The following is a 14,815-nucleotide window of genomic DNA, read 5'->3' on the forward strand; positions in this document are numbered from 1 at the left end:
GTCATTACTGACTGATACATTGTAACAGATCCACAGGTGGTAGAATTATCTCACTGGTCACCTGGAAAACCTGCACTGTTAGGGCCCCAAAACCAGATTTTTTTGATTCACTGGATTATGGTGAGGAGCAAGAATTTTTTTTTTAAGCTGCAACAAGGAAATCAAAAGAACCTGGCCCATTTTAGCTACCAAATTCTGAAGAAGGAAACATTATACCAGCTAGATCTTGATTGATCTAGAAGGAATAACAAGGTACACATAGCATATATCACATGAAGGCTAACCTAACACAAACAGGGGCGGCCAGAATCTCATGGTCAAAAACTGAACATTACCTTAGACAATGGTTTATAGGGGTAGATTGTATCATCCTCTGATTGGGACTTTTGAGGATGAAACTTGATGATTATGTCTTTTTTTTTTTTTTACCTAAAACAACAGTAACAAAAATCTGTAGTTTTCAAATGTTTTCACTTGTCTTTTTTACTTGTAGATACCCAGCCTAGAAGCCCAAGTCCCATCTACCTATACTGTATGGATAAGAGAGACTTCAGTGAATAGCCTGTAATTACTAAAGAAGGACCTGTCATAGGGGCAACATGTTCTGTATTTATCGTTCTTTATCGTATAAGATGCTTTTTTTTTTTACATATAGGTTATGCGCACAATCCACTAATTTCAGAATCATCGCTTTGTGCAGAAGTAAAAAGAAAAAAAAAAAAAAGCATTTTATAAGCCAATATGTAAATTTAACATGAGCCCTAAATTGAGCAAACATTTACAGGTGTATATTTAACATAAATGTATGTATATAGCTTTGTGATGTACCCCAATGCTGGCTCTTGTCCTCTAATCAGCCAATAAACACCTTTACAGAAAGCACTCCCTACAGGATACCTTGTATCTGTCATTCTAACTCTTCTCGTCCTGTGCACTAAAACTGCAGAGAAATCAGGACTTCTCCATTCTTGTAAAAGACCCTTAAGTATCAGAGGGATTCAGGCGTAATGAAAAGGAGGACCAGGATAAAGTTAACATATTGGCCATTTGCAGGAGATTCAATGCACATAGTCTTATATCTAATAATATCAGTTAGCGGAATAATTTAATCTGGAGATCTGAGCCCCGATTTATTTTCTACGCTGAAGCCTTTTTGGAGTAGGAGTCATGGGGGAGAAAAAAAAACGCCCAAAGACCAGCTGGTTACTGGGAGAAAATAAACCAGCCCTGAGATTGTTTCAATCTCCCACCGCTAAGAGAACATTTAATTATCTCCTATATTCTACATTGCTAATTTGCACGCTGTTCATTGTTGCCTGGAAAACAGGCATCTTTAATACCTGTGGTCAGACACTCCACAAACATTACTTTCCATCCTCTTATTAGAGCACCTTAACCAGGAGTGTTCAAGTATTACAACATCTACCATACAACTGACCCGATAACAGTCACCAATGTAATTTTATGTTGCCCTTAACAGGAGTTGTTTGACAATGTCCTCTGATCAGGCCTTTTAGGAACCAAGAGCCTGCCTGCAGCATAATTCTAAAGCACAAGGAGGTAACCGTTGTGGAACTACTAGTCTCAGTAAGGCCTGCCAGTAGCTCAGTAGATGGAGAGCCAAAGATTGTGTCATTAATGCGATACATAGAACATAGGCAAACTGTAGTGAGAAATCCCTCTTTTAAGTTTGACAAAACTTATTTAGCTCTGATAAGTTCTGAAACTTACAATATATATCATATATTTGTGAAAGCTATAAGTATTATTTTTTATTTTAAAGTCAAGTGCTTCTTTAATGACTACCACAACATTAAAAAAAACAACCATTCTGCGTGATTGGGGATAAAAGCACCAGTAATCCTCACTCCAGCAGAAAGGCCAGCGGGATGCGGCTCAGGGGCACGCTGCTGGCCAATCCCACCAGGAGGATCCTCAATGAGGAATGTGTTGGCTAGGGGAGGGGACGGGCGATGGATTTGGGGGTGCGGCGAGCTTAGTTTGGTCATGTGGGGTTCAGCCTTTTAGCCAATTTCAAGCAGATTTTTATGATAAGAGACTGGAAAAAGTGCAGGAAAAAATGATGTTCCTTGAAGTGAAAACAGAAACACACAACAGATATCTTTAAAAAGACATTCATAAAAGCATCAAAAAATATCTAAAGCAGACGCCTGTCCAGGAATTATATTCATTATGTACATCCTTACTACCTGCGTGACAAGCAGGACAGTGTAACATGGACAGGCCAGAGCCTAATGGTCATTTCTCCTGCAGGGTCGCATTGGTCCCACCCGTGTCTAGAGATATATTCATGGCTGCTCGGAGCATGTCCTCTTCGCTCATCCCAGAATCTAGGAGGAGGAGATAAAAAGTCAATACTTATACATCACCCACAGCACCATACAGTGTATACAAGGCTTACACAAAGCACATTATGCTTACAGTGGAGGCAGCCATGGTGTAATCCAATACCAATATGTATGGGAGTATATCCAATCCAGTGACATCACTGAGAATGCAGCCTATCCAGTCACTAGGAGCCAGTGACATCACTGAGAATGCAGCCTATCCCGTCACCAGTGACATCACTGAGAATGCAGCCTATCCCGTCACCAGTGACATCACTGAGAATGCAGCCTATCCCGTCACCAGTGACATCACTGAGAATGCAGCCTATCCCGTCACTAGGAACCAGTCACATCACTGAGAATGCAGCCTATCCAGTCACTAGGAACCAGTCACATCACTGAGAATGCAGCCTATCCAGTCACTAGGAGCCAGTGACATCACTGAGAGTGCAGCCTATCCAGTCACTAGTAACCAGTGACATCACTGAGAGTGCAGCCTATCCAGTCACAAGGAAGCATGGACATCATTGAATGACTGCTTCCACTATGTGTAAAATAACAGGTGCACTTTAAGTATTTTACAATGCATAGCAACCAATTAGACATTTGTTAAAAAAAAAAGTTTCTTTAAATCAGTATAAATATGTGACTGAAGAAGGATGCAGAGCATGCGGGCTGCTGACACTTAAAAGAATGATTAATTGGCACACTCTCATTTTAACATATCAGTAAAACATTATTAGTCTTAGGGAGGCCATTGATGAGCAGGAACAGGACTGTGTGTCCACTTTTCCTCTAGTATGTTCTCTGTGGATAGTTTGCGTCCTCTAGTATCAGTTCCATCAGTATTGTGCCTTCCCAGATATTAGTAATTGATTATACAAATAAAATGGAAATTACTGATAATAATGCAAGCATCATTATCCTACAGAAACGTACAAGATACTAAGATACTAGCTTTAAATATATTTATAGTCTTAGAATTCCTGTATTCCGGACCGTCCTCAATAGCTGCCGTACTCTTAGCACAACGTATAAAGGTAACATGTGAACTGGGTACCTGTGTCTGTTGTTGCATTTATTTCTTCCGAGGATTGATGCTCATCCTTTATCTGCTGTTGCCTGAAATGAAACAATGTGTATATGAGGGCTATTTACAAACATAGGGGCAATTATGTGCAGTAACTCTGGCAACCAGACAACCACTTCCATTCATCTATCTTGCAGCGACTGAACAAAGCTGCCTGGTTGCTACGAGTTACTGATCTGCGCGCAACATTAAACATGAAATTGAAATATTAATAATGCTGCTTTAATATATGTAATGACATGAGAAACAGAACATCACGTAATAAAGATAAAACGTGAGACTGTATTATTGCACATTGAATTCGGATGCCTTTACTTTTCAAAATACATCTGTCTCCTCTGCCGCAACTCCTCCTGTGTGAGCGATTCCTGTTTGCAGGTCTCTGATGTCTGGGGCAGATTGGGGGACAGGGAGTCTGTGGAATCGCTGCAATGACCTCCTGAAATAAAAGAAACAGAATTTTGTAATGAACAAAAAAAAAAAAACCAAAAAAAAAACCCCCCAGAAAACAGAACTATTGATTTTCTAGGGAGGAATAGACACCACTATCAGTAGATCAAATAAAATAATAATACATTTATTCAATACTTAAAAAAATAATTAAAATCAATTTGAAAAAGTTTGTATAGTGAACGAAACGCGTCAACTGTTGGATGCGGAACTGACAACACACAGGATACATATTTCAACAGGGAACATTAGATTTATATTTGCGAGTTTCATACATCCCTTTATTAGCTATAAAAGGCCAAAAATAGACAGATCTGTTCTTGTTTGGCAGAAGTAAATTCATTAATTTTAATTGTTTACTAAAGTATTGTGTATACATTTTTCACAAGTCAATATAAATGTATATATAATGTAATATAGAGGTGGGTCTATTCCTCCTTAGGAGCTCAGTGCTCTGTTTTTTAATTGATTTGGTTTGCTGTTCATCCTGATTGAACAGCTGCAACTGATCAATAGGGAGGCGTTAGAAGGTTAAAGTCTTTTGCTGTTAGGAATCCGGTCTGAGCAGTTGGGAATTGTGTTTTATAGTGCCTATATATTTTTGTGTATATATATATATATATATATATATATATATATATATATATATATATATATATATATATATATATATATATACACACACACACACACATACATACATACATACATACATACATATACCCAGATATATAAATGCTGATAAGCAAAGGTTTCATTGGTCACTTGAAATAAAAATAAATTAATTCATAAAATTCTGATAGTAAACACAGCGAGGACCTTCAGATTACAGCGGTGAAGCACTTACATGCTCTCTCTTTGTTCTCTTATGGAGGAATGTTTCCATAACATAAAAAGGTTCACATTGCCTACAACTATTTAGAAGGAATCTTAAGAAGTTTATAGCAGAAAGAGAATAAAGATCAGTAAAGAACAAAATGGATACATAAAAACTGTGTTTCATATAGAGGAGATTAACTCCAGAGTTTTCCTCTTTCCTCACAATTAGGAGGACCCTGTTCCTTCCACTATATAACTCCCAGTCTGTGGCTTCCTGCTGCCTCCATTCCCCCCCTCACATCATGTCACTACCCCTGTCACATGCAGCCCTGTCCTCACTAACACATCACTCATCTCCTGATCTACTCTGTGCTGCTGGGGGACCCTGCTCCTTTAACTATATAACTCTCAGTCTGTGACTTCCTGCTGCCTCCATTCCCCCCCTCACATCATGTCACTGCCCCTGTCACATGCAGCCCTGTCCTCCCTAACACATCACTCATCTCCTGATATACTCTGTGCTGCTGGGGGACCCTGCTCCTTCCACTATATAACTCTCAGTCTGTGACTTCCTGCTGCCTCCATTCCCCCCCTCACATCATGTCACTGCCCCTGTCACATGCAGCCCTGTCCTCACTAACACATTACTAATCTCCTGATATACTCTGTGCTGCTGGGGACCCTGCTCCTTCCACTATATAACTCTCAGTCTGTGACTTCCTGCTGCCTCCATTCCCCTCCTCACTTCATAACATGGCCTGAATATAAAAACATGATTTGACCCTAGTCAAACGCGCCTAAAAAACGACTATTCAGCAAATGATGGGTAGAACAATTTCAAAATATTGCAGGGTATGGGTTTGTTACATTGGGTGTCTTAAAAGGAAGAAATACTGTGAGACGCTGGGCGTGTATCAATACTTTGTGCTTTTACTTTCTATTATCTCCAGACAAAGAATATCAGAGCAGAGGTCATGAGGCTAAAATATCCTGGTGCACGAAGCGATCGTGTGACACCAGCCTCAGGGTTGGAAAACAATCCATTGTGTTATGTGCTCACCAACATCCAAGCTCTCAGACTTGTTTGGTGCAATATTAATCAACATATAATTAGCACAGAGGAAACAGGTAACAGATTAATTTTCTGCTTCATTTAGCTGTATAGACATAGGAAAATGTAACCTTGTACAACCTATAAAGAATTCAGTTACTGATGGGAGCTCTCTACAGTACCTTGAATACTGAGCTGAATGGCCCTGCGTAGATCCGCTTCCTCGTCCTCCATGTCTATCTGTTGCCGACTGAGGGCCAACGCTTTCTGCAGATTTTCTTCATCCTCGTCCATGGCGGCGGGTCCATCATACAGCCGGCCCGCCTCCATGGCGGCCTCGCTCCTCTGCACTCTGGGTAAGAAACCAGAAAGGTGTCTAAGCTGAGCCAAAATCCACCTCCCCAGCTATAGATTATTCCAAACTGGCCACGCCCATGTATGGGTAAGCATGAGACCCTGCTGACAGGGTCAGCCAATCACAGCACGCGCAGATTGATACCAGTCTCCGGTGGATTGGACGAATTTCAATAGATCTGAGCTCTCTCTAGTTATTGATGAAGCACCAAACATATGACCCCCCTGTACACTTAGTCTAAGGCAGCCAAAGTGAGCGATGAAATGGCCTTGTTTGTGGCTCAGTGTAATACACCAGACATGAAGAATATGCGTCATTCGTACCTGAGGTCCCTGGCCGCAGCGTCCTCTCCTATGAGCCGCGGTCGCTGACTTTGATGAATCTGAACCATCTGCAGCAGCTGATCCGCCTCGCAGTCAGGAAGGTCGCCCTTCACCACAAATATGGAGTAACCTAGGAGAGGGTTTGCAATAAATGTGATCTGAGGGTTACACAATGTGCTGCCGACATCTCAGCGACTGCACTCATCTACTCTTACATCAAGCTAGGCGGACATAGAATCCAGCCACCAGCCAATCCAGACATACGAAAACTAGGAAACATTAATACACAGACACAATGGTTACAGGCTGGACAGACACAAATACAAACTAACAATAGATACATTAATAATACACAAAAACTTATCTACAGACATTAACTAAACACACATGCCACAAACACAGCTCAATAATAAAACACATACAAAGATAACAGACATATGAACATACTAAAAACACATTAATAATAGCCTACATATTTACACACATACTAATAAAACGCAGACACTAAAACACAGACCCTACAATACAGTTATATATATATATATATATATATATATATATATATATATATATATATATATAATTTGCCATAGGCATCTAAGAGGAATTCTGTGTCCAACTGACAGGTGGAGCTGGATAGGTTTTCTTTTACAGCTGACTGGGTGTGTCTGCAGCGAGACAGATTAAACAGAGCACCTGAAGAGACCTCCTACTCTAAGGACCAGGTGGGAGTGTCACCTGTCAATCAAGCTAAGGCTGTGGGAATAGTCTCAAGTGTAAAAACCTATATTGTGCTTCTAAGCGGGGTGACCAGACAGCAGAATTCTGTCTAATCAGTGATAGGTTTCCTGGTGTTATCCTGATGGAAGTTATGTTGTTTTGTTGTGATGGAACAATAAAAATACTGCTTACACAGCAAGAAGTTGTCCATGTGTGCATCACCTAAGGGTGCCTGTGACAATACATATATACACGCACATATGTCCATACACACACTAATAAAACACAATGATACACAGACAACACAAATATATATACAAGCAATAGTAGTGCAGACACGTTATCAATACACACAGACATCGCAATCACACATAGACAACACACACAAACCTGGAAATTAACATAATCAAATATGGAAAATAAAAATAAACAAACAAACATAGAAAAGGAAGTATTACCTTCCTGTTGGAGCTGAGCCAAGAAGAGTGCAAGGTACGTGTCTGATATAAGCTCTGGGCCCGTTAAGAGGGAATTCAAATTGAACCACTGCAGAATTAGAGGGAAGGTGGAAAAAAGAAAAATTAAAAAGACGCACAAAATGAAGGTCGAAAATTAACTCAGCATTCTGATTTCCTTTTTGTCAATTAATATGGAGTTAACATCTGCTGATTTAGAAATTAGCCTTCATACCATTATAAATGTGTATTTAATATCGCTGGATAAGAATACAGCTCTGTCTAGAGCAAAGTCAGAAGAGGAACAAACATCTAGCCTAAAATCGCACACCAGATTGCTACACAGGACATGTGTAAAGCATAATGCACTATATTAAGATTAGGTCTGTATAGCAAAACATTTACTGACCGAGAAGTAGCCTGAAGACTAGTTGGCAGATTTACTAAAACTTGTAAAAGGAAAAGTGGAGGTGTTGCTCATAGCAACAAATCAGATTCTAGCTATCATTTATCCAGTACATTGTAGAAAATGATAGCTAGAATCATCATTTATTTATATAGTGCCAGCAGATTCTGAAGCGCTTTAAATATGACTAGTTGCTATGAGCAACACCTCCACTTTTACTTTTTAAAAGTTTTAGTAAATCTATCCCAAGGACTCATTTCATAACTACTTATCTCGTGTTTTTATGCAAAATGTATATGGTGCACACGAACAATCATAGGTGCAGCACGTTCTACACGAAAACTGTGCCCAAATTGGGGCAGCGCGATAGACTTTCTAATAGGTTAATTGACTTATTAAATTGATTTTTGTCTCTCTTGCCGTGTGACTGTGTGTGTATGTTAGAGAATTTAGACTGTGAGCTCCAATGGGGCAGGGACTGATGTGAGCGAGTTCTCTGTACAGCGCTGCGGAATTGTGGCGCTATATAAATAGCTGCTGATGAAATGCAAAGCTTTGGGAAAAACAGCACATTAACAGGTTGTCTGTAGGAACTGGCTTCACGAATACAAGTTTTGGAGAAAAACAAAAAGATACAATAAGCAGGAAACACACTGCAAAATGCAAAGCAATGGGTTGGTGTCGAGTACAGGCAATAATAGATTTGCTGTCTGTGATTAATACTGCGTTTAAAGAGTTTAAGTTTATTTTTCACTGCCCAGTATATAGTGAGCAACATATAATAAATGTTAAAAAACACTTTCTATACTCAGTAATTACATTAAAATACAAAAACTCATACAATATGTAACCAACAGATGGTAACGTACCTGTTTACCTAACTTTCGGACTGTAAACCAATGCTCCTTATAATTACAAATAAAAGCTCTCTCGTTTCTGGAAATGTAAAAAAAAAAAAAAAGTGGTTGTTTACATGTTATCAAGGTCACCCCCAAACACCAAATCATTTTAGCTTGTGCATTTCACATCCTCCACTAAACATCTGTGCTAGAAAACACAGAGGATCACAGCTACAAAACACACATCTTACATAGGATCGATGCCAAGGATCTGATACTCCGGACTGTTGAATAGAATCAGTTCTAAGCCCCACACCCTCAATGCGTCGCTTATAACCTGTGCAAAAGAACACAGCGGGGAAAGAGTCATTATCTGCAGAGTAAATACTCTGTGCATCGTCTATACTCCAAAGAATACATGAACGCAGAAATAACACATTAAAGAGTGCTCGTCACCTAGACATTGCCTATAAATTCAGTGCCTAATGCCGCCAGCGCCGTTTGTTGGCGACAGGTGTCCTTTAAATCTTCAAACAAGACTCACCTGTATTGAGAAGAATCCGCTGTCATCCATATTTCCGGAGGGTTGCTGCAATAACAACAAACATGAATTACAGTAATTATGTAATGCAAGATCTGAACACGTAACTATGGGTTGGTAAAAGCCTGGATCACGGACTATACCTTAAAACTTAGCTGTAGAAAAATCCATTTGTTATTTATATACACATCATCATCTATTTATATAGCGCCACTGATTCCGCAGCGCTGTACAGAGTCACATCAGTCCCTGCCCCGATGGGAGAGGGAGAGGGACACACTAGGGTCAATTTTGATAGCAGCCAATTAACCTACTAGTATGGTTTTGGAGTGTGGGAGGAAACCGGAGCACCCAGAGGAAACCCACGCAAACACGGGGAGAACATACAAACTCCACACAGATAAGGCCATGGTCGGGAATTGAACTCATGCTAACCACTTACCCACCGTGCTGCCCAATACATATCTATTCATTTTAAAGACTTGTAATCTACACTTCTACAACCTAGTTTTGGAGGTGACGTTACATCGTAGCTGGATGACAGAAGACAGTTACCTACCTGCATATGGTGACATCTAAGAGAAATCTGTTAAATAGCAACTGAACCCTGCTCCTGGGCAATAAGAAAACAGACTAAAGCCTGTGTACTGCTGAGCCAAGTAACATATCAGTGTGTAGCTATATCAGTATTACAGCTCACACATGCATCCTAGAAGGTGACGCATCTCTTCCTCTCAAAACCAGAGTGTGAGTAAATTGCTTGCAGTCTCCTAGCTAACCAAAATGCTCTCTACAGACATGTGGATTCCCACACCACGGAACATTCAGTGGTGTCACTACAAACTTAAATAGTAGATAATATACTCCCTCCTGTAAAATTTTATGGACAGAAAGTCACAGACAATTTATATGACCAGATAAAGACATGATGCTTTAGATCCTATAATTCCAACATAAATGTAATAAATGACAGTAGGCTGTGGTTTATTCCTAGTAATACACAAGTTTACCTAATGAACACTGAAGGATGATGTGATGAAACAAGTTTGATAACACCTTAACCAGCCTGTCCCTCGTTTCTCACAAAATGTGAAGCATAACATGTACTTTTTATGGCCCTGTTTTTGTTCTCCAGCTCAACAGAGTAACAACTGCTGTGTCTAATTACATCAACATCTATTTATTTATATAGCGCCACTAATTCCACAGCGCTGTACAGAAAACTCACTCACATCAGTCCATGTGGATAAGGGGACATTGTACCTTTTCACTATATATGTTACTCATTGTAAATATGCATATTGTATCTTGTTGATATAAGCTGTTATCTATTGTCCTTAAAGTGAAGCCAGGCGAGTTGTGGGTAAGGATCAAGTTCCAGGATACAAGTGAGGGGCTGACGGCTATGCTATATCTGGAGAAGGGGAAGGCCAAATAGTATCCATTGTCTTCCACAGAATAAGTCCAGACATTTTGTTTGCAACCCAGCAGGAGAGCATCTGTGGAAGGACAGCTCTTCTCCACTCCTCCCTCCAACCCCCTGACACAGCACCCACCAATATTTAAGAGAGAGCCAGGGTTTGCCCAGGGAGGGGAAAGCACTGTGGAAATTTGACACTGGATATAAGGAGCCACTCCAGGGGGGAGGGTTGGTCATTCTGAGGACTGATGACTGGAAGCTGCAGAGTGGCTGGTCTTGAGTTGCCGGTCTCTACCAGTGGACTACATCTGCAGATCCTTGGGTCTTTAAGTCAGGACATCCAGGTGACCAACTCCTTAAGCTAGTGGGGTAAGGGACAGATGATGTGGTAAACCTGCCTGTTCTTTATTGTGTGTATATAATATGCTAGTGATTGGTTTTATTAAAAAAATTCACTGTTCTAAATGAATTGCCTAAGTGACTATAGGAACCTTAGAAGGTACTAGGGTAGGCTTCCCTGGCATAGTAAGGCACCCCTGGGTGGCAAGCCAGTGTGAAGTGGGTATAATTGGGCCAGAAAACCTGGTATCTTCACAGATGACATCAGAACTAACAATTTTTACATATATTATTTAAATGAGTAAATCTATATCCTTCTACAGGTCTGCAACCTTCACCTATAAATCTTTCATTGACAACCTACAGTCTAAAGACTGTGGGATGTGCTTTACAAGTCCCTACAGCAGCCCAAAAAAATACACCAGTCCCTACAGCGACATTCAGTAGAATCTTCCAATTCCTGTTTACAGGATTGTTTTCAAGCTGAGCCCACTCTATGGAATTCCCTGACACAGTAAAGCTGGGTACACACTACATAAATTTCGACCAACTTTTTATGCAGAGCGATTTTACATGCGATCGATGATCCGATCGCTCGGTCCATGGACTGCATACACACAGCCTTGTTTAGGACGATAAAGGAAAGAGCGGACGTCCCTTTAGTGACTTTTTACAGCCATGCTGTCGTGAGCAATGACTGTAATTTCGTACTCACTGTTGTGGATCGGTCGGATGTTTATACACACTACACAGGGGAAACGAGATTGGACCGAAAATATTAAGCGGTACGACCAACCAAATGAGGCAACAATCGTCCATTTGGGCAGACTTTCGACCATCGTGTCACTGCACACACTGACCCGACTTTTAAACGAGTGGTCGTATATCAGCTGTTTGAGCCGATTATTGGATAAAAACAGTGTAGTGTGTACCCAGCTTAAGACTTTTCTCTGGCCTACAAACCATCAAGCGTTCATTGAAAACCCACCTCTTCAGGCAAGCTTATAATATTCCTCAACCACCCTCTTAACCTCACTAGGTTACCCTATTACCACCCTCTACACAGTTCGCACAAGACAACAACCCCTGATCAACATTGCTGGGTGACTGGATCATATAGCTCACTAAATCACTTTTTACCTTTGCAATCTGGCTGGAAAGAAATGCAATATGTAGCACTTACCGCCATGTATCAAACTCCCATTGTGCCATAGATTGTAAGCTTGTGAGCAGGACTCTTACCTCTATGTCTATATTACCCAGTGTTGTTTTATTACTGTGTTTGTCCCCATTTATAAAGCTCTATGGAATTTGCTGGCACTATATAAATAAATATTAATGATTATTTAATATATCTTTAGACAACAAAACTACTTACTTGCATGAAGGTCCTATACTCCTCACTCGTTAGACCTCCTTCTGCCATTCTCATTCGTTCCTGCTCATCCAGCTGCATTGCAATAGAAGATAATTCCACAGGACTAAAGTATTCCCCTTGCAGCAAGTTATTGAGGCAGTGCTGGGCACACAGGGAGCCCTCTTGCTGAAAAAATAGGACAAGGAATGGACACTTCGGGTGAAGCTTTCATTTAGCAAGGTTTAATATAAATCTGCTTAAATACATCCAACAGAAACATGAACATAAAAAAAGTGTTGCATGTTATAATCAAAGCTTTCTCATTTAAACTTCCACCTGTACCTCAGGTGTTGTCAGACATATACCCGGTACAGCCCTCCTAGTTGTACTGTTATATGTATATATACAGTATAGCCCCCATACCTATGGTGTTGGATACCCAGAAAAATCCCCATAGCAGGGGACCTTTATACCCTGTATAACCCCTATACCTGGGGTGTGGGATCTATATACCTGGTATAACACCTATAACTGTGGTGGGGGATCTATATACCCGGCATAACCCCTATAACTGTGGTGGGGGATACATATACCCGGTATAACCTCTATAACTGTGGTGAGGGATACATATACCCGGTATAACACCTATAACTGTGGTGGGGGATCTATATACCCGGTATAACACCTAAAACTGTGGTGGGGGATCTATATACCTGGTATAACACCTAAAACTGTGGTGGGGGATCTATATACCCGGTATAATACCTATAACTGTGGTGGGGGATCTATATACCCGGTATAACCCCTATAACTGTGGTGGGGGATACATATACCCGGTATAACCCCTGTAACTGTGGTGAGGGATACATATACCCGGTATAACACCTATAACTGTGGTGGGGGATCTATATACCCGGAATAACACCTATAACTGTGGTGAAGGATACATATACCCGGTATAACACCTATAACTGTGGTGGGGGATCTATATACCCGGTAAAACCCCTATAACTGTGGTGGGGGATCTATATACCCGGTAAAACCCCTATAACTGTGGTGGGGGATACATATACCCGGTATAACCCCTGTAACTGTGGTGAGGGATACATATACCCGGTATAACACCTATAACTGTGGTGGGGGGATCTATATACCTGGTATAACACCTATAACTGTGGTGGGGGGATCTATATACCTGGTATAACACCTATAACTGTGGTGGGGGATCTATATACCCGGTATAACACCTATTACTGTGGTGAAGGATACATATACCCGGTATAACCCCTATAACTGTGGTGGGGGATACATATACCCCGTATAACCTATATAACTGTGGTGAGGGATACATATACCCGTATAACCTATATAACTGTGGTGAAGGATACATATACCCGGTATAACCCCTATAACTGTGGTGGGGGATACATATACCCCGTATAACCTATATAACTGTGGTGAAGGATACATATACCCGGTATAAACCCTATAACTGTGGTGGGGGATACATATACCCCGTATAACCTATATAACTGTGGTGAAGGATACATATACCCGGTATAACCCCTATAACTGTGGTGGGGGATACATATACCCCGTATAACCTATATAACTGTGGTGAGGGATACATATACCCCGTATAACCTGTATAACTGTGGTGAAGGATACATATACCCGGTATAACCCCTATAACTGTGGTGAGGGATACATATACCCGGTATATAACCAAAACCCCAGAGGAGCGGTCCCTGCTCCGTCTGACAATGAGGAGAAGTCACCGCCATGCTATATCCCCGAGCAATCACCGGCCTCAGCCTCCAACTTACTTTCTCATGAAAGATCACCTCCATGTTTATTTGTCTCACTATTAGGCCACGCCCCTCATGTATACGTCACGGATGTGCCGGTAGCGCGTAGCCCAATCGGAGGCCGCAAGCTATATCACGTGTCCACGCGACCCCCAGGTTGTCACGTGACCAGCACTACGTCACATGACAGAAGGCGAGCGGTGTCACGTTGGGGCACGTGTGAAACCTCAGCTGCCATGTTGCGACCGGGCAATTGACCCCAACTTAAGTCGATCGTATCGTTTTATTATCCCTTCTGCAGTGGTGTTGACTTCTGTTATTAGCTGGGACTCTGTGTCAGACATCCTTCATTCTGGGACCCCAGGTTGCAGAATGCCTCCTTCCTGGCTGGGACACCTTGTGTCATTCTAGGGCCCCATGTGTCAGTTTTTCTTCATTCTAGGGCCCCTTGTGTCAGTGGGACCCAAGGTGTCACTATTATGTCTTCATATTGG

General features: G+C 41.1%; 1 protein-coding gene across 1 annotated transcript; it reads right to left on the reverse strand.

Annotated features, from left to right (window-relative positions):
- Nucleotides 1-2,121: 2,121 nt before the first annotated feature.
- On the reverse strand, nucleotides 2,122-14,438 carry ATXN3 (ataxin 3). Its single transcript, XM_075193597.1, has 11 exons — nucleotides 14,340-14,438; nucleotides 12,535-12,699; nucleotides 9,401-9,445; nucleotides 9,108-9,193; nucleotides 8,887-8,953; nucleotides 7,615-7,702; nucleotides 6,437-6,566; nucleotides 5,941-6,110; nucleotides 3,754-3,877; nucleotides 3,409-3,470; nucleotides 2,122-2,351 (listed from the first exon to the last, which is right to left on the reverse strand). Exons 1-11 carry the CDS (start codon nucleotides 14,361-14,363, stop codon nucleotides 2,260-2,262), a joined length of 1,053 nt encoding a protein of 350 aa, XP_075049698.1. The 5' UTR covers nucleotides 14,364-14,438; the 3' UTR covers nucleotides 2,122-2,259.
- Nucleotides 14,439-14,815: the final 377 nt, after the last annotated feature.

This window comes from Mixophyes fleayi, chromosome 12, assembly GCF_038048845.1.
Source record: "Mixophyes fleayi isolate aMixFle1 chromosome 12, aMixFle1.hap1, whole genome shotgun sequence".
In the NCBI taxonomy this organism is placed as follows: Eukaryota; Metazoa; Chordata; class Amphibia; order Anura; family Limnodynastidae; genus Mixophyes; species Mixophyes fleayi.

Excerpts from the sequence above, each read along its gene's own strand:
- ATXN3 (XM_075193597.1), bottom strand. The coding sequence starts at position 14,363 with ATGGAGGTGATCTTTCATGAGAAA. Across the intron at positions 9,446-12,534 it reads AGTATAGGACCTTCATGCAA|CAACCCTCCGGAAATATGGA; the intron begins GTAAGTAGTTTT and ends TTGTTATTGCAG. Across the intron at positions 6,111-6,436 it reads GCTGCGGCCAGGGACCTCAG|AGTGCAGAGGAGCGAGGCCG; the intron begins GTACGAATGACG and ends TTTCTTACCCAG.